Here is a 24,409-nt window from a genome sequence, read left to right on the forward strand (position 1 = left end):
GCTTTCCTGACACCATTTATTGAAGAGACCGCCCTTTCCCGTATATTCTTGCCTCCTTTGCCGTATATGTATAGGTTTGTTTCTGGGCTCTCTATTCTGTTCCATTGATCTATGTGTCTGTTTTTATGTCAATACCACACTGCTTTAATTATTATAGCTTTGTAATAGAGTTTAAAACCAGGGAGTGTGATGCCTGCAGCTTTGTTCTTCTTTCTCTACATTAAATTTTGAAAGGAATTAAAGATGTAAAGAAAAATATTAAATGGAAAATAGGTAGCAAAAATCTGGAAAATGTTACGTGAATGGCTGGAGCTTTAGAAACAGTGCTTGAAAGCACCTGGTCAGAGGCAGTGAATATGCATCTTTACCTGGCCACCCCTGAGTGTGGTGTCCCTGTCCAGTCCTTGGGGCCACGCAGCCCTGGGCTCAGGTGTGTGTGTGGAGGGGCCAGTTCATCCTGGGTAGCGCCAGTCCCAGGAAGATGTGAGGTGGGGAGGGGGTGGTTCGAGCTTCTGGGGAAGGAGGCAGGCTGGAAGAAGTACGAGATGCGGCCACCAGGCACCTGGAGTCAGCTCTGAGGAGAGGCCGAAGTTCTCCACGTGGCCTGCCCTGTGTGGGTGCCCCTTCCTCCCTCAGTTTTAGGTCCTCATTTCGGGTCCTGGTTCCTACTCCCCTCTGTCTGTATCAGTTTCAGCCTTGCTCATTGTCTGAGGAGCCATCCAGGCAAGAAGGAAACTCTGGGCCTCTCTCAAGAGGCAGCTTCATCTCTGGGCTCTCCCTCCTGGGCCTGGCCAAGCGAGCCAGTTCCGTAACAGCTGAACATCAGGCCTGGCAGCTGGCCGGCCTCCTGGACCCAGGGGACTGAGGGAGGATGTGAACCCAGAGAGGGCCTGCCTGGCTGACCCCACAGTCTGGGGTCAGTCCCACAGGGTCAGGTCATGAAGGAGGTCGAGTGTGCTCACTCCAAGGCTGACACAGGAGAACCCCCGGGGCAGCAGGACAGCATATTCCCGGTCAGGAGGAAGCCCTGTTGGGGGGGCTAGGGAAGAGCTCCATTTTCCTTCAGCCCCTTGCCATTCTCACTCTTGGGTCTGCCCAGCCTTTATCACTTATGGCCTATTCACTCACTTAGTACTGGAATACTGAATGATGCTCATCAGCAAACATTTCTAGGGTGTTACCCCTGCAAAGCTCTTAGCCGGATGTTCTTCACAGGGGATTTTACTGAATCTTCACAACAACGAGGGTAGATCCTGTTATTATCTCCAGATGATAAACTGAGTCCCCAAGAAGGGAACTGTCTTGCCTAAGGCCAGACATAGGGCAAGGAAGAGCCAGGATTCAATGTGATTTTGAACCTACGCTGTTTCCCCCATCCACGTGAAGGGGGAGCTCACCACTGGAAAAGAAGTCTGTCCTTCAATTTAGACTTGATCTCCAAGTTAAATCCAAAGCCCACCCACTGGGAAAAGCCACCCTTGAAACTTTATCACTGTCCTCTACCTTAGTGTGAGTTGATGACCATTGTGACCTTAGCACCATAAATGTTTTCTCACTCACCATCTCATTTAGTCCATGCCAACAAGGGCAGATATGATGGCCATTTTACAGCTGAGGAAACTGAGACCTAGGGAAGGGTGACAATGGGTCCTACAGTACCCTGGACCACACTACGACCCTCCCCTCTGTTGGGTCTGCCATTCCATCCACACCATGAGCCCCTTTCTCTCAGGACCTGTCTCCCAGAGCACGTTTTGATAGGAGGAAGAGGAGCCAGCAGGAGGAACCAGGGCCCGGAGAGGGAGGGAGGGTGATGAAGGGGTTAAGTGGGTTGTAAGGAGAGAACAGAGACTATCTGGGCATTTGGGCCATCCTGATTGCAAACCTCATGCCCTTGCTAGACTTCCCGAGCTGCCTGAAGGAATGTAAGGGCCACCCTTTGTGAAAGCCAGACCACCGTCCTGCGTCCTCTCCCTTACAGCTCTCCCACCGGCAGCCTATTCTGTAGCCAAAAGACCTCCAGTTCCTTAACCATTCCTCTCAGGACATTGTCTAATTATGGTGAGTGTACGTGGAGAGGAAGAAGAACGTGCAGAAGACTCAGGGCTGTTTCAGTTAAGTTAAACAGTATAAGCACCTGTTTGGGGGGGGGGGGAGATGTTTCTGCTAATGGACTATTACAAGTGTTCAACTGGAGAGCCATGGATTGCTCACTGTCCAGTGATGGTGGGGAGTTGAATTTCACTTGATTAAGTAAAATAACCAAATCAGCATTCAACTTTCCAGTGTAACTGGAAAATAGTCTTAAAAAAAATCAGGATCCACTTTTTTTCTAAATATTTTATTTATTTACTTATTTGAGAGAGAGTGAGAGAGCACAAGCAGGGGGGAGCTGCAGGCAGAGGGAGAAGCAGGCTCCCCGCTGAGCAAGGAGCCCGATGCGGGACTCGATCCCTGGATCCTGGGATCATGACCTGAGCCAAAGGCAGATGCTTAACCAACGGAGCTACCCAGGTGCCCCCAGGATCCACTTTTTAAATGGAGGTGTCTCCCAAATATTTCAGGGCAGGCCTAGGTCAGGGGCTCTTAACCTTTGTGTGTGGCATAGCCCGCTTTGTCATCTGGTGAAGCCTATAGACCCCATCTCAGAATAATGTTAAATGTGCACAATAAAATAACATAGGCTTATAAAGGAAACCAACTAAATTAAAACGTGTTTATCAAAAATAAAAAATTTTGGGGGCGCCTGGGTAGCGCAGTCGTTAAGCATCTGCCTTCGGCTCAGGGCGTGATCCCGGCGTTCCGGGATCGAGTCCCACATCGGGCTCCTCCGCTGGGAGCCTGCTTCTTCCTCTCCCACTCCCCTGCTGTGTTCCCTCTCTTGCTGGCTGTCTCTCTGTCACATAAATAAATAAAATCTTAAAAAATAAAAAAATAAAAAATAAAAAAATTTTTTGATACAGTAATAGTGTTTCCTAACTGAGGCATGAAATATCAAGATCTAGCAATAGGTGTAACAACCTCTATAATTTTGAAATAGTGATGAGTGTAAACCATATTTTGAAATATCTGAAAAAGCTGTAATGGTGATTTGAAAATATCTGTAATTCTATCAGCGACACCATCACAGGTCCTGCCTACATGGCTGTGGTTTGTTGCCACATCACTGAAGAGAAAAATTCAGGTAGAGGTCAGTGACAATAAAGATGTCTTTCTTCCTCTTCCTAATATTCAGACTCCTTGAATTCCAGTCTTAGGTCTTTGGGGATTCCCACAGACCCCAGATTAAGAACCCCTGATCTAATTCTATCTTGAATTTTATTTTATCTTATTTTCTATCTTGTATTTTATAGCATATATATGTAATTGTATCTAACGTAGTTTTTAAAACCTGATTAAATTTACAAATAAAGTGCCTGGCAGGTAGTAGGTCTCAGTAAAGGAGTGTCTCCTGGGGCTCCTGCTGCGGTTACTCCGCTCAACATTCTTCTGGGGAAAGTGGAGCCTCTGTTTGCTCACCCAGAAGGTGAGGTCCCAGGGCTACATAGAGGCACTGTGCCCTAGAGGCCTGCAGATGGCTCAGCCCTGAGCCAGGTCTTCCTCCACCCGAATGACTTTTGTGCCCCTGCTCACGCTGATGCCACTAATCAGGAGAGGAACCAAGTTAGGTCTGGGGTTATTTTGACCGGACTTCAACCCTGGGGAAGCTTTCGCCTCCCAGGCACTCTGAGGCCCCTCAAGGCCTTCTGTACCCAGGGCCCATGCCTGCATCATGGGAATCCCCCGGAAGCCCTTAGGCGCCTGCTTCCCCTCTTGACTCATTCGCGTGCAGGAGAAGCATAGTCACGAGCCAGCATGACTAGGTCAGCGCTGACGGGCTCACAAGACACTTGGCTGGGAATCAGGCCACAGACATTGGTGGTGAGCTGGGAGGCCTGCCGAGCCCGGGGAGCAAACAGAAGCCTAGAGGAGAGGTCCACTGCAACCCCTCGGGCCTGAGGAAGCAGCGCAGCCAGAACTCAGGCTCTGACTCCCCAGAGCTCATCCCCCCACTCCCCCTGTACAGCCTCCTACCCACTGCCGGGCCGCCCTTCCTCCTGCCCAAATTGTCAATGCCCTGGGGGACTTGCGCCCACCCCTGTGGCCCAGGTCTGCCACCGGCTTTCCTCTGCTCCAGGACATTTCCCCCATGTCCTTTCCTTTCTGCTTTCTAATCAAAACCCACCTGTTCAAACGACAACAAATTTAAAAAACAGTTGTTTTGTGTCCCTTTAGCCTCTGCTCTCCGGGACAGCTCCCAGTTATGTGAGGTACATGGGATTTAGAATTAAAGATCTGTATTCAAGCATTGGTGCTCCCCTGCCTCTCTGAGCCTCATTCAGTGTCTGCATCTACTGCACGGACAAGTTTAAATTGTTGTCTGTGTTTAAACTGATAGCTGTTAGGAGAATCAAAAACATTTTCAGATGTGAAATCACTTAATAAACTATAAAGCACTTTCATAGTTATAATATAGGACTCATGGCTGATGAGTTCCATTAGCAGGGTCTTTCTGGAGAAACGACACAAAGGAATGGCTTTAGTGGTAGTGTTTGGTGGGGAGATTCATCTAGCCGGAGGGCCCTGCCACACGTTCCTACCCTGCCCTAAAATCATATCTCAGCACAGGCCCTTGTAGGCAGAGTGTGGTCTGGCATACGGGTAGGAGTTTGAAAACTCCCACGGAATGACCACTACCCCCAACCCGAGACAGGAAATGGACTGAGTAGTTGTTGGGGTTGATACAGACTTGCTTCTGCTTTAGATGTGATTTACCCAGTTCGTCTCAACCATTGTTGAGGGGAGAGGTGATGGAAGGATGAAACATCTGTTTCTGAGGAGGAAAGCCAGGGAAGTGCAGAGCCTATGTGGCTCACAGGAAGGCGTTTTCAAACCGTTTGTTGGCTTGGGGGCCTGGAGTGTGACCTGCTAGGGAATCTTGCAGGGGTTTAGCCCCAGAAGGCCTGGATCCCAGACCCTACTAAGCCACACCCAAACTATGTGCCTGTGGTCATCTCTGGGCCTACATTTCCTATCTGTGCAAGGCCTGTGATAATCCCCAAGTCAGCAGAATTATTTGAGTGTTCATTGGTTCACAAAACAGTCAGATTGCAGGGAAAGGTGCCCACCCGCTCAGCCTCCCAGTGTTCACAGCCTCAATGCAGCCCCCCAGTTCAGCACTTGTTTGGGCCTCCTATGTGTCTATCTCCCCATCGGGCTGATTACTGTGAGAGAGAGAGCAGCACTTTTTCCTCTTATACTCACATTCACTGTGCACACAGGCCACGTGGAGACAGGGAGGCAGTGCACCTGTGATTACCATTCTAGAACTCACATTGCGGCAGGGCCAGACGCCCAGAAAGACCCCTTGCTCCCTGTGAGGCCAGGATCGCATGTCTACATTGGTGGTGTTTTCAGAGATTTCATTTAGTGTTCCCCTGTGGGGTCACAGAAAACCTCAGGCCCAGCCAGCAGTTGCCCCAGTGTCTGGGACCACTTCATCAGTGCCCTTTCTTCTTTGGGGCCAGTCTGATTCAAACCCCAGCTCACTTAATAACCATTCTGTGCCTGAGTTTCCTCTTCTGTAAAATGGGAATAATAACTCAATCTACTGCTGGGTAATGTATATTCAGCTTGATAAGAAATGTCAAATTTGTTTTCTAAGGGGGTCGTGCCAAATTATAACCCTAATAACTGCCAAAGAGATCTTATGGTCCATATCCCCTTCTGCCTCCGTATTGTCAAACTTTGAAGCTTTTGCCAGCCAAATGGATGTAAAATGGTATTCCTTATGGTGCTTCTTTGCATTTCTCTGAATGCTAATGGGGTTGGTTATGCCTTCATAAGTTTATTAGCCATATATATTTTCCCTTCAATCAAATGCCTGTTCATCATATCTTCTGTTCATTTTTCTCTTGAGATCATGACCTGAGCCAAAATCAAGAGCCAGAGGCCTAACTGACTGAGCCACCCAGGAACCCCTTCCTATGTATTCTTAATACTAATCCCTTGGTTATATAAAATAATTTCTCTTCTCCCAGTTTCTCTTTTCACTTTATTCAAGGTGTCTTTTGATGAGAAGCTCTTCATTGTAACAAAGTGAAATATCAGAAAGATACATATTTTTCTAAAGGTTTTCATGTTCGGCTTTGAAGTTCTTGATCCCTCCAATCTAGAGTATGTGGTATGAGGTAGGAGTTTTTCTTTTCCATATGGATAACTGAATCTTCTAGGTCGAACAGTCCTAGGGCCAGTCTTTTTCTTTTTCTTTTCCTGGAGCCAATCTTAACTGATTTTGAGGGGGCAGGGAGGGAGGGCCCTGCTGATGTCTGACTGACACAGAATTCCCTCTAAGCCTGACCAAGGACTTCCCGAGGGAGTCACATCCAAGGAGGCTAGAGACAAAAAAAAGCCAGACTACATCTTTGCCCAAGTAGCCCCTGCCTGCTTCTGAACTCAGCATGAATTATTTTATTAATAGGGGTAACATACACATACGGCAAATAGTAATATGAATGATAACAATTCAAACAGTACTGAAAAGTATCGAATGAAAAGTCAGATTCTCCCACCTCCAGAACCACTGCCCAGAGAGGTGCCAGGTGGTAGTAAGTGACTTTTACTTTTTGTGAACTCTCCCTGGCTGCAGATAGTATGTTTAATGCCTCTGTGTCTTGATGTATCCACCCTAGAATAACTTTATTCATTGTCTGCCGGAAAAAAAAAAGTTCATTTCCTTACATCTACCCCATCTCTCCTCCCTTCTCACCCCATTCTCAGTATTTTTGACTTTTTAAAACTCATTGCTAAAGGTGGTGCCAGCTCTTGCAGCTGCTGCCGCAGCTCTCTCTCAGGAAGCCCAGCCCTGTGAGGTTGCCGCCCCCCCACCAGGAGGATGTCGGAAAGGACATCCCATCACCCCATTTCCTGATTGCAGCCATCAACACTGAACTGGACAGAAGGAAAACAGCCTTTTGGTGGCTGGGACTCTTGTCAAAAAGGGTACACATGGAAAGACGGGGCCCATTTCCTGAGCGGCGGGAGAGCCCTGGGAGAGCGGGAGAAGAATGTTGCTCGTGGAGTCCACCTGGTTGACGCCCTGCCACAGGCTCCTATGTGCCTTGGGCAAGTCTCTTCCCTGGTCCCTCCATCTGTAAAATGCCGATTCCTGAGGTCGCTCCCACTGCAGACTCTGAATGCTAAGAATTAGAGTGGCAGCTCAGGGAAGGCCTTTCAGATGAGAAGCGCGGCTCTCCTAAGAGACGGTGTGCTGATACAATGATGAGAGGAGCAGCTGCTGTTTCCTCAGTGCCCCCCGTGGGCCAGGCACTATCCAGATGAATCCTCACAACTTTCAGCTGGGCATTATTCTCCTCATTGAACGGATGAGGAAACCGAGGAGCTGAGAGGTCAGACAACTTGTCAGAGGTCACAGGGTAGAAGGTCTTTGCCACCAATCAAATCCATCACAAGTCCTGTTGAAGAACTCAGATATTTGAAAATGCTGAAAACTTCCAGAGTGCCTCTGGGCCTCCAGAAACAGGCTGGAAGGTGGGAGCTTAGCCCTTCCTGAGCTCATGGAGAACCTGCCTCCCAGACCCACTTCAGGGACTGACCCTAGTCCAGGTTCAGTGGGCCATTCTCAGACCAATTCCTTTCAGGGAGCCTTTTGTAGCCAGACAAGAGTGGGGGCTGTTTGGCCTGGGGAGACCTTTGCTCACCTGCAGTAAGAACCCCAAACAGTTCAGAATGGCTTGGGGGCTATTCTTTCCCCTAGCCCTCCCCAGAGACAGAGCTGTTCACACACACACCCCTACCCCAATCCACCCCAAAGTCTCTGGGGACCCACAGGCCTCAGCCTCAGCATGGCCTGGCATTGGCCCCAGTTGGGGCAGGTCTGCTTCCCTTCAGACCCAAGGCCACAGGCTGGGAAGGAAATGAAGGTGGGAGGGGCCCAGAAACGCTGACTTGGTTGGAAGGCTGCCTGGAAGGGAAGAAGCACAGAAAGGCCCAGCCCAGCACTGTGGGCAAAGCCAGAAAAGCCACCCTGACATCTCTGCGGACTCAGGGCCAGGGGCCTCTCCTTGACCACCCAGCCCTGGCTTGTGGCCAAGAGCCTGGGGGAAATGTCCTAATTGTGTAAATAAGGGACTGAACTAGAGCCTGGCCGTGGTGGCCCAGACTATGGAGCTTTTTTCCCCCACTAGGAGTCAAGTCCGTGGCTGGTGGGCAAAGAAATGCCCATGTGTTAAAGAAGCTGCTTCCCTCAGAGTCCAGCCTGGGACTCTGCACTTCTGAGCCCAATATAAAGAAATGAATGAAACAAAGAGGCACAAGCAAAACAAGACTTCTTTGCTTTTCTGTGAGGGCAGGAGCCCCTCCAACCTGGAACAAATATAACAAACCCCCAGAGCCTAGGTCTGAGCTGCTAAACTCCTCTGATACTGTGGCCTGCCAGGGACAGGTGTCTTGCATGGCCACAAGTGAATTGTCCCTCACTCTTCATGCTGTCCTGGTTACAGCAATGAGACTAGAAATTGTGTATGCAGGTCAGGGTTTCTCAAGCTCAGCACCACTGACATCTTGGGCCAAATGTTGTGGAGGTTGTCCTAGGCATTATGGGATGTTTAGCAACATCCCTGGCCTCCACCCTCCCAGTTGTGACAAAAATACCTCCAGATGTTGCCGAATGTCCCCTGGAGGGCAACATGGCCCCCCATTGAGAAATGCTGCCCTAGAGATCCGTTCTTTCCTTTTTCTTTGGTAATAAGACTTCTGATTTCCAGTTGGCACACGGTCACCAGGAAGAAAGACCAAGAAACTGAAAGATCATCCTTGCAGCTAGGTGTGGCCATTTGACCAAAATCTGGCCAATGAGAGGCTGGCAGAAGTGCAACTTCCAGGAAGTGTCTTTGTTTTTTTTTGGGTTTTTTTTTGTTTGTTTTTTTTAAAGATTTTATTTATTTATTTGACAGAGATAGAGACAGCCAGCGAGAGAGGGAACACAAGCAGGAGGAGTGGGAGAGGAAGAAGCAGGTTCATAGCGGAGGAGCCTGATGTGGGGCTAGATCCCAGAACACCGGGATCACTCCCTGAGCCGAAGGCAGACGCTTAACCGCTGTGCCACCCAGGCGCCCCTCCAGGAAGTGTCTTTGAAAGGAAGGTGGGTGTCCTTATGACCCTGTCTCCCTTCCCAGCAGTTAGAGTACAAGTGCTGTGACAGGAGCTGAGTTGCTTGCAGGTCTTGAAGTGGGGGGCAAGTGATAAGATGGGAGAATAGGGAGGCGGAGGTCCTAAGTGACCTTGGAGCTGCTGTAATAGGGATGGACTCTGCAGCTGCACTTGACTCACGTGAGAGAAAATTACTGTCACTGTTATCTTGGCCCAAGTACCCCAGGGCCCAGATTTTGGTCTCTGATGAACTCTCCTGACACCACGGCCTCTTGTCAGTCACACTCAAATCTAATCCTACAACATCTAAGATACAACTCTACCATACTTGCGGCTTCAATCACCCACTGTCTAGATGCCCATGATCTTCCAACTTGTTCCAGCTCAGTTCTAGTAGTTCACTGGACCCCTCACATAGTTGCCATCCTCTCTGCAACCTGTCTCTTCCCCCAGTGCTCCCCATCTCAGGAAAGGGTGCCTCCATAGCCCAAGTACCCTATAAAGCGTCAATTTCCCTCCCTCCCACTCCAGCCCTCCCACATCCATGAGACCTCAAACCCTCCATTCTACCTCCTAGAAAGATTCTACTCCTCTACCTCCCGTGTCACTGTCCCAGCTCAAGCCCTCACCCCTCCATACCTTGTCTATTGCCACCTCCTAATTGGTTTCCCTGCTTCCAGTCTCCATCCCCACAGACTGTGTCTGTCCTTTTTAAAACCCACCCATGATTCCCCTTGGTCTCTAGGACAAAGTCCAAGCTTTCTGGCTGAACATCACAATCTTCTGCCTTCTGTCCCCTCATCTCCCAGGCCTTCACCCCTCCCTCAGCACTTCCTCCTACAGGATACTATACAAAGAATTTGCTTTAGCTCCAGTAGCCTGCTGTTCCCTCTGTCTCAAATGCTTTCCCCAATTCCTCTGTTTGATATTACTCTTCCTTCAAGGTGCAGACAAAAGTCACCTACTCCATGAGGCCTTGTCTGATTCCCTCAGCAAGAGAAGCCTCTTGAGCTCTGTTCTTTGCTGCTGCAGAACGTGCCCATCTAACAGAGCTTACCCCACTGTGCTCACCGAGGACGGGTGTCAGTCTGTCCGTCTGCTTCCCCTGACTGGCAGTGAGAAGCAACCTTGGAATCCACAGCACCTAATATAAAGTACGTGCCCAACACACAATACTGTTACCTATTTACTAAGCCCCTACTATGTGCCAGGCCCTGAGCTTGATGCTTTATATAAATTGTCTCGTTTTATCCTCAAAATCACCCTGCTGGGAGAGATGAGACTGAGATTCAGAGAGGCCAAGCAGCTGCTTCAGGTCACACTAATCGTGCAGTGTCAGAGACTGATTCGCCAGCTGCCGTACTTGGTTCTCCATTGGCCTAGGCCTTCACCCCACTGCCAACCCCAGACGTGGTCTCCAGGGAAGCACCAATCCCCACAGCTAACCAGACCTGGGTGTAGAACAAGTCCTTTGTCCTTTTATTCAGCTAACATGTTGGGGTTTCTTTAAAAAGAAACTTTTAATAGGAAACCAAGGGAAACACCTCCTCCCAATTTAAATATGTGATATACACACATATACATATATATGTACACACACACACACACACACACACACACACACATTTTAACACAACCCATGGGCAGGTTCAGGTCCTCCCACTGGGCTGTTACTTCCTCCTCTCTAAAACCAGTGGGAGGGACTAGATGGTCTCAAGATTTTGTCAGTCCTGATATCCTGTGACTTCATGGTTAGCTTCTCAGGTGGATAGTTGGCTGGTGACTTTTGTTGGGGAGGACAGTACCCTAAAGACACAGCTATGGGAGGAGGGGAATAGGGTTATGCTGTCCTGCAAGCAGACCAGCCCTCTCCCCTTTATGACTTGATCTGACGGGGCCAACGGGAAAGAGAGACTTGCCCAGGAGCCTCCTCCAGCCTCCTTTCCCAGGCTCTAAGATGGCCCTGACCAGTCTGAAGACTATATGCTTCCTGTTGGGCCTTCAAGGGTCCTGTCCCCTCCCTTGGCTTCCCTGAGCCACTGGCTGTGGCCTCCTAGGCCCTGGCTCCTCCCTCTCCCCACTCCCTCCCCCCCAGCCAGTGGGACCCTCTGGAAAGCCCCTCACAACGCAACACAGGAAGGGGAGAGGGGAGGCTGTGGGTGAGTTCCTGCGGAGGCCCCAGCTCAGCTGTAGCTGTTGGAGCCTGTCATTTCCCTTCCTCCGCCCACCCAGCTGGGAGGCAGAAAAGTTTCATCACAGCTGAGTTGTTGTCCTTATAAGGGAAGGGCCTCCTGAGCCTTTCCCTGGCCATGGCTGGCTGGTGGAGAGCCTGGCCAGCCTGGGGTATCCTGCAGGTGCCAGCAAAGGTGGGGATGCCCCAAGCCCCAAGTCAGCCAGAGGTTCCCTAGGCTCAGCATCCATCTGAAGTCAGCGTCTCCAGAGAAAAGCAGAAAGGCCATGGTGGCCGCAGGCCAGGACCCCAGGGGATCAAATCCCAGGTCCTGGCACTAACATGTGGTCTCCTGGGCAAGTTGCTTTAAACTTCATGTTACTAACCTGTAAGTGAAGTGAACATAAATTCGTCTTCCTCATGAGGCCACTGTGGTAACGATGGGAGGTCAATGTAGGCCTGCCAAATAGGATGTGCCCTGTGAGGCCAGGCCACTGGGGTTTATTAAACATTGTCTATGAGGCAGGCCATGGGCTAAGTGTTCTGTGGCAAACCTGTGAAGAAGGGAGAATTAGCCCATTTTATAGACAGGAAAAACTGAGGCAGTTTGCCTAACGTCACTCATTCATGGCTAGGGCTTGAATCTCGTGTCTGCCTCCAAATCTGAAGCCATGGTTTTTTCTAGTTGTACCCTGCTACTTCCTCCAGGACTTTTGTTCCTTTAATAAAATTATGACAATAGGGAGGAATGTTCACCATCATCTCTCTACCACCTTCCCTCATGCTTCCCCCCAGACTCTCTTCATAACAACACAGAAATCTCTGCTTGAGTGAGCGGTGTGTGGCCTTTTCTGATAGCCAAGTCTTCTATTTCTGACATGTCTTGTGTCAGGGACACGAGAGTAAAGGTTGGAAGGCAGGAAGACAGGATTTGGAGGTGGGACAAAATACAATGGCTCCAGAAAGACAGATTCCAGGGCCCTGGCTCAGGTGGGGGCAGAGGGAGGGGCAATCCAGATGCTGCCCATCCCCCCAACAATCCCTCCCCCTCTGTCCTGGGTCTTGTCAGAATGTGGCCGCCTTGTGGTTTGTAAAACCCAGAATTGTAACTACCCACAGCACTTCAGGCCACTGAGATACTGCGGCCAGTAGTCAAAAAAAAAAAGGCCGCCTCTTCTCCACACAGGCCCCCAGCCCCCAAGACCAGAGGGAAGGTTGTCATCATATCCTTCCTCAGCCCTGTGGCTGGCCACTAAGACCTTCCCCGCAGCCGCCCTCTCCAAGGTGGCCTTCCAGAGGGAACCTCATTTTGGGGCCAGGGTTGTGGGACACCCCTATCAATAAAGGGGTTTCTCTCCCTTACCTTGGTTCCTTCTCAGAGATAAGGGACCTGTGAAGGTGAAATGATTCACCTAAGGTCCCCCAGTTCTGCAGGCCACTCACTCAGTGTGGCTGTGACACAGAGGCCAGTGGCAGGGGAATTCAGGCAGGACTCAAGGGTCATTGCCAGTCAATAGACCCTGGATCAGGTGCTTCCTGTTATGTTGGCCACCGGGCCTGTCCAGCAGCCCTCACAGGAGGAAGGGAGTCAGCCGTTGGGGAGCACAGCAGTGCTTTTTCACATCAGGAGTAGGGGCATTGTACATCTCCTTTTCATAGGTGAGTAGATTGAGGTCTTCGAGGCTAAGACTCACCAAAGTCTCTGAGTGGGACTTGAACTTTGGCAGTTTGAACTGAATCTCTGTACACTGGCCCAGGAGCTCCCAAAGAACACTCAGTGAAGCCCTGGGATCCTGCTAAGATGTATTAGGGGTGTGGTGGGCAGGGCCCAGACTTACCCCTAACCAGGACAGGCTCTGAGGTTAAAGTAACAGCTGGAATCATTTTGAACCATCATAGGAAACACCTGTTCAGGCACGAATCATCAATGAATACTAAGTCGACAGGGAAATTTTGATGAGGGGCAACATATTTATGCAGTCTTAAAATATCTCACAGATTGTTTATTAGTTGCAGGGGAAAAAATCATAACTATACAATAGAAAAATCAGACGCCTTGACCAGGAGATCAAAATTGACATCACCAATGAGGGATAAATGAAGGTCGTATGTCTCGGATGTGACGCTCTGAGAAGGACCTGCTCTTACCTATGTAGTTTTCTGGCTGAGAATCCATAACTTCAATCTAATTATGAGGAAATTTCACAGTGACAAACCCCAAGTGAGGAATATTCTATTAAAAAGCGGTGGCGGGGGGGGGGCGCTCAGTCGGTCGAGTGCCCGACTCGTTGTTTTTGGCTCGGGTCATGATCTTGGGGTAGTGGGATCGAGCCCTATATTGGGCTCTGTGCTCAGTGGGGAGTCTGCTTGAGATTCTCTCTCCATCTTTCTCTAAAATAAATAAATAAATCTTTTAAAAAAGGGGGTGGGAAGGAAGGGCTGTATTCTTCAAATGTATCCACATCACGACAGATAAAGGCTGTGGAAACATTTCGGATTAAAGGAGACTAGAGAGACATGTATGTAATATTTCAGCCTACACTGAAGGAAAAATATAAATGAGATTATTGGGTCAAATGACAAAACTGGAATAAGAGCAATAATAAGTATACCCGTGGTAAATTTTCTGAAGTTGTTAACTGTATCATGGTTACATAAAAGAATATACTTACTCTTAGGAAATGCTCACTGAAGTACTTAGGGATAAGGGACCATGAAAATGAATTCCTCAATGATTAGGGGAAAAAATTATATATGTTAAAGACAGAAAGCACTCAAGAGATAAACCAATGGGTCCATCTGATAAAAAAAACACATGGCTGTTCTTTGTACTGTTCTTGTTCTTGCAACTTTCTGTTTGAAATCATTTCCAAATAGTCTCTAAAAATGGAAAAGCGTTGTTATGACACTTAGCTCCCAGCCTATAGAAACAATGTAGGCAGGGGTGGGTAGGGGGCAAAAATTGGAGGAGGGCCTGGCTGAGTTTAGCAAAGATGGGGCCCAGCCTATGGGAGGGGAGCCCTAGAAAGACGCTTGAAGGACCGGTGATGCCACTGACCAACCACAGCCTACCCTCTGCTTCCTTGAGGCCAGCCAGCCCTGGAGCTCGTCCCCACACCAACAAACAGGCTTGCGGCAGAGAAGTTCCATAAAAAGGGATTTATTGCCAAACTTCAAGAAAGGCGCTTCGTAACAGAAGACATGGAATGCCACCCTCCTCGAGGAGTCAGGCAAAACAGCCCCTGCATATTCCCCATCCTTCTACCCCTCCTGTTGAAGCTAGCTTTCCCCTTGGGGCCCGGGCCACCACAACATGGGGAACCCATAGGAACCAATGGGTCACTGAGTTGGCCCCAGAGCTACTTGCTCAATCTGGTCACTTATCAGAGGAGGAAACTGAGGCTCTAGTCCCTGGAAAGAGGTGACTCGGCTAAAGCCCCAGCCAGCCCAGGCTGCTGGTGGGGGAAAGCTGTTCCCTAAGAGAAGACTGCAGGGGGCCATGTGATGTGGGCACCCGATGCCATACTGAAGGCAGATGGACACGCAGACTGTGGCATGGAAACCTAGTTTTGTCCACGGAGTGTAGTCTGAGGAGGCCAGTGGGGGCTCATGAGTCGGGAGATTGCTGTTCACCTCCACCCTGCCCAGGACAGGCTGCAGAGTAGACATCTGCCTCTCTTGATCCCTAGCCACTACCCTCAAGAACAAAGTAGAAGTACAGTAAAGAAGGCATTGACCTGCATTGGCAGGTCTCAGTGGGCACGACTGGTGATGGGGCAGTGGACAGAAAGGCTAGGGCATGCAGCTGTGACCCTCCTTTCTCCTTGTTCAGTAAATAAAAGTGCACATGCAGAAACCCCCTGAGCAGACCTGTCAGAAGCTGCTCCCACTCCCACAGGCCCCAGGGAGAGTGGCTGTGGCTCTCAGGGGGCTCTGCACCTAGACGGAGACTGGATGTGTTCCCAGAGCCAGGGACAACTGTGGGGGGATTGGGGGAGGGGAGTGGGACGGAGAGGGAGAGGCCCAGGCTGCAGGCATGGACCAGGAAAGAAAATGCCCCTTCCACTAGGAAGTTCAGAAGGAGAAGTCCATCTGGGGCCTGAGCCAGAGGGTTGGGGGGAACAGGGAAAAGGGAAGTTATTTCAGGCCCCAACATACCCCCATCAGCATTCAAACAAATGATTGGGATATTGGACCTGTGTGGGTTGAGGAGGAACCAGAGACCCAGATATAAATCCCATCTGGGGAGGCTCAGAAGTTGAGGTGGCTTCTCTTCTGAAGGTTGATTTATGATGAAGTATACACAGGGTTTTCTGATGTTGACATCAGAGCCATTCTCGGGCTCACCTCTATAGGAAATGTGCAAGGCTGGACACAGGCTGGTCCAGGGGTATAGACTAGACTAGGAGACCCTTCAAGCTTCTCCTCTACCCTGGAGTCCTCCTAAAATGGAGTCCTGCTCAACAGAGGGGAAGGCCTGCAGAATAGGAAACAGGCCCAACGAGGAACCACACATCTGATGGCTTTCTCACACAGCTGCCTCCCACCTGCCTGCACAGGCCCTAGCTGGATTCCAGGTCTCACTCTGCTGAAGGAAGGACCTAGAACTTGGACCCAGGGCCTTGGCAGCTACTTGCAGTAGTGGGTGGGGACGGTTGGTTATGGCTCGGAGCTGCCTCTGCCATAAGGCTCTGTGCCCGGAAACATCTGGACGTGGGAGCTGTGGGGGGGGGGGGGCTCAGCTGTGCTCTATTCAGAAGTCAGGAATGTAAACTACTGGGGATGGGAAGCAGAGATGATGTCACCCCCAGAAACCCCAAGTGCCGTGCTAAAGCCCTGGGGCAGTTCAGAACAACCATGCAAGCAACCAAGTGTGTGCTTCCAGCCCAAGCCCAGAGCCCAGAGCCCAGAGGCTAGGCCAGATAGCCAGATAGTGGCCCTGGGTGGCCCCTGGCCCCACTAGCCAGGGCAGGGCGGGAAGGATACCAGGAATCTCTGCAGGTCCTGGCCATACCCCCAACATGCCTAATGGCCCTTCTGCAGCCTCAGCAGAAGCATGTTTCTTGGCAGGGTTGGGCTATGATGGACTGGGCGGGCTAGGAGGGACTGTGCCCTGGCCCGGCAGGCCCTAGGGTGCACTTCTCCTGTAGAGGGTCACCAGCTCCTTCCGCTTCTCCTGTAGCCCATGTGCTTCCTGGCTCAGCTCTTCCAGATCTCTGATTTCCTGTAGGACCTGGGTGGCCTGCCTCAGCTGCTCCACAGCCTGGCTGAGCAATGTCTCAGCACTTACGGGGGCAGGCTCACTGTCCAGCACTTTGTTCAACAGTTTCTCTGTCTGTTCTGAGGCCACCTTCACCTCCAGCTGGGCCCGATACAGCCGTTCTCCAGGCTGCCGTGGACGCCGGGGCCCTTCCCCAAGCAGGTCCCCCAGGGAGGAGCAGCGGGGATGGAAATGAGATGGCAGGTCCCAGCGGGGCAGTGCTGTGGGTGTTGTTGCATCCTCTGGGGGAGTTTCTGGGACGCCTGAGGCCTGGGGTGGCTTGATGGGCTCGGGACTGTCATCCCTGCCATTCACTGAGATCTCCGCTGGGTCTGGGGCAGAGGTCTCAGAGGCCTCAGGACTCTGGACTGGCCCAGAAGGCCCCATCCCACTCATGGAGGCTCTCAGTTTCTCTGATAAGATCTTGGGTGGGGGTGTAGGGGGCTTCCCACCCTCCTTGGGCACAGCCTCAGGAGTCTCGGAGCAGGACACCTGGAGTTCTGTACTCTCAAAGTCAGGGGGATCCTTGGGGTTGGCATTCTCCCAGCTCACTTTCAGTTTGTCAGGCAGGACCCTGTTGGGGGGCTGCTCAGAGCCACTGTCCTCCTGCACTGGTGTCTCTGAGTCCTCTTGGCTCCCAGGGTGGGACTCAGAGCTTGCTGAGATAGGGGATGGGGCTCCCTCCCCAGCAGGGGTCTCCACGCTATCACCAAGGCTGGTCGTCTCAGGTGCTGGGGAAGGCTTGGCAGGAGGCATAGGGGGCTTCAGTATCTCCCGGGGCTGGGCTGCACTGACATCATTGCTGGGGGCAAACACCGGTGGCCCGCTATCTGGAACTTCGAGGTCCAGGCGCGAAAGCCCATCAGAAGCTGCGTTGGCTACCTGGTAGGGGACAGTATATGGGCGTCATCTTGGATGAATGGCCTTTGGGTCTGATGTGCCCACCCATAAGGGTATTCAAGCCTTCCCATCCAGGCTGCCCAGGCCCCCAGCCCCTCATTTTCTGCCCTGGCTTCCAAGGCCACGTGATTAGAAGCTGAAGTGATTCTCTGATGAATCCTCTCCTCTCCCTCACTCCCATAGAACTCCCTGTTTTGGAATCACAAGCCAGGAAGTCAGAGCCTAGTCCTCTTGGTGCCCCAGCCTGTGAAAGAGACTGCTTTTTAGTGGCAACTGTACTGGCCTGGGCAGCAGGGGACGTGGTTCCAGCCCTGCTTCTGCCCCCTTTCTGGCTGTTTGGTCTTGGGAGGATCCCATCTGTGCAACCACCCACTCAGGGGCGCAGTGGGACCAGGACTCACACATGGTCTCCCAAGTTGTCTGGAACCCACTAGCTTCTGCTTCCCCTCCCTGGAGACTGCTGTCTGATCGCCAGCCAGCCTCACACCCGGCCCTCCAGCCCAGTTCTCTGCAGCCTTTGACTGCCCAGCTGCTCAGTAGCTAGTGCCTACTCTCCTCATGCCGACAGATGTGGCCCCAGACCACAGCTGACCGCCAGAGGAGGACAGCTGCGCCAAGTAGGCAGCTGCCCCCCCACATGGCCCTAGGAACCCACAGGGACACCCAGCAGCCCCATGGTGATGGAGACCCTCCCAGGGAGCCTCAGAGGCCCTGGAGCAGGGCTGGAGGCCTCTCCCAAGGTCCCTCATGGTGGGGGACTTGGCTGGGACCCTCACCCCCTTTTACCATGCACGGATGATCTGGCCAACACATACGCTCACTCAGTCACTGGGATATGAGTCCCTCCCTGAATTCTTCTCAGAGGGTCTCTCCCTCCCAGGCCAGCCCTCCCCTAACACCTAGCCCTCCCCCTCAGGCACTCCCTTTCTCTCTGGTTACATCAGTCTTTCCTTCTGCAGGCTTTATTCCCTCAGCTGACAGGCATGAACAGGCTGTCTCATTTTAAAAACAAACTCTCCATGACCTTGGCCCCTTCCCTTCTCCCCTTCCCTACCATGGTCCCCTTCCCTCTGGCACCCCCAGCTCTGTACCCTTTTACAAACCTAAGCCAACTCCTTTTCGAGAAAATTTATGCAGTAAACGTCACCACCTGCCCCTTTCCCCAGTCCTGCCTTTGTGACTTGTGGCTGCCAACCTGGCTGATAACCCCCATGTCCTGTGCCCTTCTCTCTCCGGATGTGCCATTCACCTCTCTGGCTTCCTCTTCCTTGGCTCTCTACTGCCCGGACCCCACTCCCCAAATGTAGTATTTGCTGAGGTTCTTTCCTGGCCTCCAAAATTTTTCCCAACATCCACCCCCATCAGCAACACTGGTCTGAAAAAGGGCTCTTCCCTTACCCCTCACCCTGCCCATAACTTCTCCCAAATTCCCTGTTCCCAGGGCTTCCATTCAGCCAGTCGGCAGGCTTGGGTCTACCTCTGGACCACCCTCCCCTCCGTCTGGTCTGCTTCCGCTAGCACTGTATTCAGTGGCAAGCCCAGATGGCTCTTGCTTCCCAGTGTCTCTCCCATTGTCCCCTCCCTTTTCATTCCCTCCTGGAGTCTGGAGGGCCCATCTTCTTCCTCTTCTTGGCTCCTTGCCTTTCCCTCCGTCAACCCAACCCACCATACCACGGGCCTCAACTGACCTCTGGAACACACCCTCCCATGCATTCTTTCCCCAGCTCCAGCATTCAAGGCCTCCACAATTTCCTCCCCTCAACATACCTTCCTAGACTCATCTTCCCATCAAAGGGACTCGGTACACCCCAAACTCTCCTGTCTCAGCTCAGGTCATTACCTTGGCCAGGGGGTTCCCTCACATCAAGTCTGCCAACTGAAACCCTTCCCATCCTTCAAGGGTCGGCTCCAGTGCCAATGGGCCCTCCATGGTCTCTCCTGCCTGGTCTCTCCGAGCCCTCCTCTGTACAGAAGTTAGACACAACTCTGCCTGGAGCAGTCTGCAGACAGGTCTTTTCTCCAGGTGGAAGCTGAGCTCTGAGAGGCAGGGACTAGCCTCAGGGTCTCTGTTTACCTAGGGTACCCACTCTGGATAAGGCCAGCGTGCAGACTCAAGAAGCAAAGCAGGCATATCTACCCCCCAAGCACATGTAACACACGAGCTTCCACACACAGACACCGTGCATACCACTCAGGAAGCCCCAACTCCAAGAGTCCTCAGGAAAAAGGTGGCCCCAAGCTTGGCTGCCACCCTAAGGACCTGGGATCCCAGGCTCAACTGTCCTACCTAAGCTGGGGGCAAAGTCTTACCTCCTTCAGGTGGACTCTTGTAGGTGGACGGCGCCGCTGGCCCCCACGTACCCGGTCCCGTGTCACATGCTCCAGGGCACAGCTCTTGTCCACTTTCACCTGGGAAGAAGGAACAAGGTCATTGCCCCCCAGGGAGAGGAAGAAATGCCCAGGCATTAACCCAACTCAGAGGCAGGGCCCCACCAGAGGTAGAGTTCTGCTTTTCTTCCTGTCCCTACATTGCCTTTGTCATCTCTCAGCACTCTGAGGCTCTCCCTCTCTGCCTCAGTCCTTCTGCCTGGATATGGGCTACCAGCCCTCGCCCTTCAGTCTGTTGCAAATATATACAAGCAGCCCTGAGACTGCTGTTATGCTTAGCTGGGGGAGTGGGGAGAAGGCAGCCCAGGATCCCCTGGTGCTTGGCTTCCAGAAAATGCCCCCAGTCACTCTCCCAGTTCCCTTGGAAAAGAAAAAAGCCCAGGAAAGAGCAGGGCCTCTGCCCCTTTGGGCCAGGGTGTCTAGAGGACAGCATATCCTGTCTGATGGTAAGGAAAGATGGTCAGGAGTAGCTGGGAAGCAAAAGTAAATAAGATTGGCATGGGAAATCCAAACTCTGAATCCCGGCGCAGCCTGTCTTTGATGGGGAATGTGACTAAGACTCTTTAACCCTTAGTCCAGGCTCAAGGTCAGACCCACCCTGGGTGGGGGTGGGGCGAGGTTCCACAGTGTCTGTTCCTGACTGCTCCACCAAGACTGTGGGTTGACAGCCAGCCCACGTTCCTGTGGCCTCCAACACCCATGATATGCCCCATCACCCCTCACCCACGAAAGGGGGTATTTTTGCCAGCTAGTAAAGGGGTAAGCATAATGCAATCTCATAAAACATGACATAGGAGTCATGGCTGTGAGTCAGGAGACCTGGGTGTTAAGAGGGACTTGCTTGGGAAGATTCCTTCCCTCAGGTCTTAGTCTTCTGCAATCCAAGGGGTCAGTTTAGGTGACCCCCAGGACCATTTTAACCCAAATAGCTATGAATCCATGATGCCAAAGACAAATCCTCCCTAGATCTGGGCCCATGGGATACTCTGCCTACTGAAAGCCTGATCACAGCCTCTGTTGCCACAGGTCATACTACAGTACAGGGGGCTGGCTGGTCATTGCCGACAGATGGGGAGGCCCAAGGCCAGAGCCAGCCTGGCCTGGACTTGACTGAAATCTCTCAGCTCAGTCCTCCAGATCTCTCCGGCCTAGGCCACCAGCTGTTTTCAGCCGAGGCTGGGTTTAAAAGGCTGCATGGCTGTCACGAGTTAAATTCTACTTTATCACTCACTTTTTAATTTAAAACAAATTAATTTACTGACACCTCAGTTTCTTCATCCTTAAAATGGGTACACTACCATCTATTCTGAGGAGTGTTGTGAGTATTAAGTGAGGTAACAAGAGATGTCCCAGTGTTTGTAGCAGTGACATAATCAAGGGGTTGTTTGAGGCAGGGTGGGGGATCCTCCCTGAGATCACACATGGTGGGAAAGGGGACACAGAGCCATCCACAGGACTGCATCGCACCTCATCAAAAGCTTTGTTCTTGCCTCGGTTGATCCCTTCATTGAGGGCTTTGATCCAGGATTCCTTCTCCTCCCCACTGGTTGCTTGAAATTTGATGTCACTGACCTGCAGGGCACATGGATAGGGTAGATGGCAGATGTTTAACAGAATTCATATTTGGGGTCTTAAGAAAGCTTCCCATCCCAGATCCCAAAATCTGCCCTGGCACAGCTGGCCAGGAGCAAACTGAAACGACCCCCACAAAATGTCTGACATGGGGCTTCAGCGGGAGGGGAGAGGACAGATCCAAAAGAGAAGGGGCTGGCTCTCAGCATGATGCTGCCAGAGATCTGGATTGGAATCCACCTTGCCCTGTGAAAAGAGCCAAGATCTGGTCATACTCCATGTGACTTCCCCAGATCAGGCTGCCTGTTTCCTCCATAAAGTAGGAGTCCCAGTGTATGTCCACACCAGGTTGAGTACAGTGACAGAGGTGACAGGTGGGAAGGGTGTCCATTGGTGAAGACCCCCTGGAACCAGGGCCACATGCAGCTCCCCAGGGGTGAAAGTGAAAAAGTCTCAGGGTCTTCTTTCTGGCCTTGAATCACAGACTAAGAGAAACTGCCCTGGACGTCAATTCCAACCCCCTCATTGTACAGATAAGGAAACAGGCTTACAGATGGGATGGGAGCTGGCCAAGGTGACCTAAAGTAATTCCATGACTCCTGACACTACACCCTACCCCACCCCACCCCAGGGGTCCCTTCTCATCTCAGGCAGCAGCTCCCAGCTCATACATTAGAATCAGAGAGGCACCTGACTGACTCAGTCCATGGAGCATGAGACTCTTGATCTCAGGGTTGTGAGGTGTTGTTGTTGTTGTTGTTTTTAAGATTTTATTTATTTGTCAGAGAGAGAGCAAGTGAGCACACACAAGCAGAGGGAGTGACAGGCAAAGGGAGGCAGGCTCTCTGCTGAGCAAGGAGCCCAATGGGGGACTCGGTCCCAGGACCCTGGGATCATGACCTGAGCTGAAGGGAGACGTTCAACTGACTGAGCCACCCAGGCATCCCTCAGGGTTGTGAGTTTGAGCCCCACATTGGGTGTAGAAATTACTTAAAAATAAATTTTTAAATCTTGAACAAAAAAAAAAAAAAAAAGAAAGAATCAGAGGGCAGCTCAGAGAGCCCCCTCCCTGTCAGGCTCCAAGGTCAGACAGGAAATGGTAAAGCAGCAAGGCCACACAAACTGAGGGGCCACTTTGCACGGTGGACATCATAGCAGTAGGGCCGCTGAATCGGACAGAACACCTCTCACAGTTGGCTGACCTTGAGCCTTAGTTCCCTCATCTGTAAAAAGTCAAGACTGCCACAACCTGCCTCATGGAGCTGTGAAGATCAAATAAGTATCTATAGTGTTGAATCTCAGGCGCCTGGGTGGCTCAGTCAGTTAAGCGACCGCCTTCGGCTCAGGCCATGATCCTGGAGTCCCGGGATCAAGTCCCACATCCGGCTCCATGCTCCTCGGGGAGTCTGCTTCTCCCTCTGACCCTCCCCCCTCTCATGTTCTCACTCTGTCATTCTCTCTCTCTCAAAAGGATAAATAAAATCTTAAAAAAAAAAAGTTTAAAGTGTTAAATCTGGAGCTGGGCACAGAGTGAGTGCTCAGTAACAGGAATTACCACCATTGCCTTCCTTCTGACAAAACAGTCCCAGTTTCCTCATCTGGATAAAGGGATCATGCCTACCCAAAAGCAATGCTGAGGGAATTAAACACGACTAAAGCCAGGGCCCCGCACACAGTAGGTATTCAGTAAATACTTAATGAATGAGCCAATAAATAAATGAATTAGCCCACAGTTCCTTCCCTTGCCCCATTTTTGGGCCACTGCCCACTCTGACCTCAAGATGCCCTAGTTCTTGGTCGGGAGGGTCGCCAGCCTGCCCATCCCCCACCCTGGTGTTAGATAGCGCCTTCCCTCCTGCCACCCTCTATGTTATGTAACACCACAGTCTGCCTGGCCCCCGCAGCATCCTCGTTATATAACTTCCTCCTGGCTGCCGCCTCCTTCTCATACGGGGCCTTGGGTCCCACCCACCTCCCCATGCCAGGCACAGCCAAATGCTCATTTGCATGACCAGGGTAAATTCGATCCTGGCAGCAGATCTGCAGTTAAGTCAGAAACCCCAGGGCACCTTGGCAACTGCCGTTTAACCCAGACATCAGGGCTGTAGGGGGCTCAGGGAAGGACAGCGGCTACATCCAGGCTCTGCAAGGGCCCACCCAACCCTGTGACAGGGGCTGCCAGAAAGCAGCCCAGGGCCAGCCCCTTGGAGCCCAGCTGCTGCTCCTTCCCGCAGGCCCCGAGATGGTGGGGCCCCTGCTTAGTGCAGGATTTAGCATGCCGGAGAGCTGCAGAGGCATATACTTGAACTCAGCCATAGATGGAGCAAGAGGAGGGCAGAGAAAGAGCACTGCCTGAGGAGTCAAACTAAGAGTTCTGGTCCCACCAACCCACAACGCACAGGCCTCTTCACTACTCAGGGCCTCGGCGGGACAAGATCAGCACCACTGTGCCCGACCCAAGCTGCAGTTCTTCCCCACTAGCCAGCCCCCCTGAGGCAGGCTCGGGGATTGGAAGGGGGTCAGCCTCTGTTCTGTTCTCTTCTGCTCTGTGAGGGAGAAGGCCTCAGGAAGACCTATATACCAGCCAAAGGAATCCCCTAGGAGAGGGAATACATGGTTAAATGGAACCGAGTCCCACTATAAGGAACCTTGTTATCTTGGCTGAAGGAGCCAGGCATCCCACCCACAAGGGGGACCAGAATGGGGACAAATGGAATACCAAGAAGTTGTTCCTCTTGCCCCACCCCTGGCCCTGTGTCCCAAAGAGCCACAGGCCGCCCAGGTCCCTCTCAAGTCCTTCCAAGAAGCCCCAGGGGCACAGCCGCTGCAAGAAGTTTCACAGCTAACAGGACTGGCCACAGAATAGGCCCACATGACCTGGGAAAGGCGGGGGGGGGGGGGGGGGGGGG

At 51.7% G+C, this 24,409-nt stretch overlaps 1 protein-coding gene across 2 annotated transcripts in view; it reads right to left on the reverse strand.

The window, feature by feature from the left end:
- Window positions 1–14,524: 14,524 nt before the first annotated feature.
- PLEKHO2 (pleckstrin homology domain containing O2) overlaps window positions 14,525–24,409 on the reverse strand; it is a 22,823-nt gene continuing 12,938 nt past the window's right edge. Inside the window, exons 4-6 of one of the 2 annotated variants that reach the window (XM_008708593.2) lie at window positions 21,396–21,500; window positions 19,851–19,949; window positions 14,525–17,522 (exon numbers count right to left, since the gene is read on the reverse strand). In XM_008708593.2, the coding sequence (XP_008706815.1) occupies window positions 16,509–17,522; window positions 19,851–19,949; window positions 21,396–21,500 (1,218 nt within the window). In that variant the 3' untranslated portion in view covers window positions 14,525–16,508. The remainder of the gene's footprint in view (window positions 17,523–19,850; window positions 19,950–21,395; window positions 21,501–24,409) is intronic. The other variant, XM_040643111.1, reaches the window with a different exon arrangement.

This window comes from Ursus maritimus, unplaced genomic scaffold, assembly GCF_017311325.1.
Source record: "Ursus maritimus isolate PB19 unplaced genomic scaffold, ASM1731132v1 scaffold_27, whole genome shotgun sequence".
Classification (NCBI taxonomy): Eukaryota; Metazoa; Chordata; class Mammalia; order Carnivora; family Ursidae; genus Ursus; species Ursus maritimus.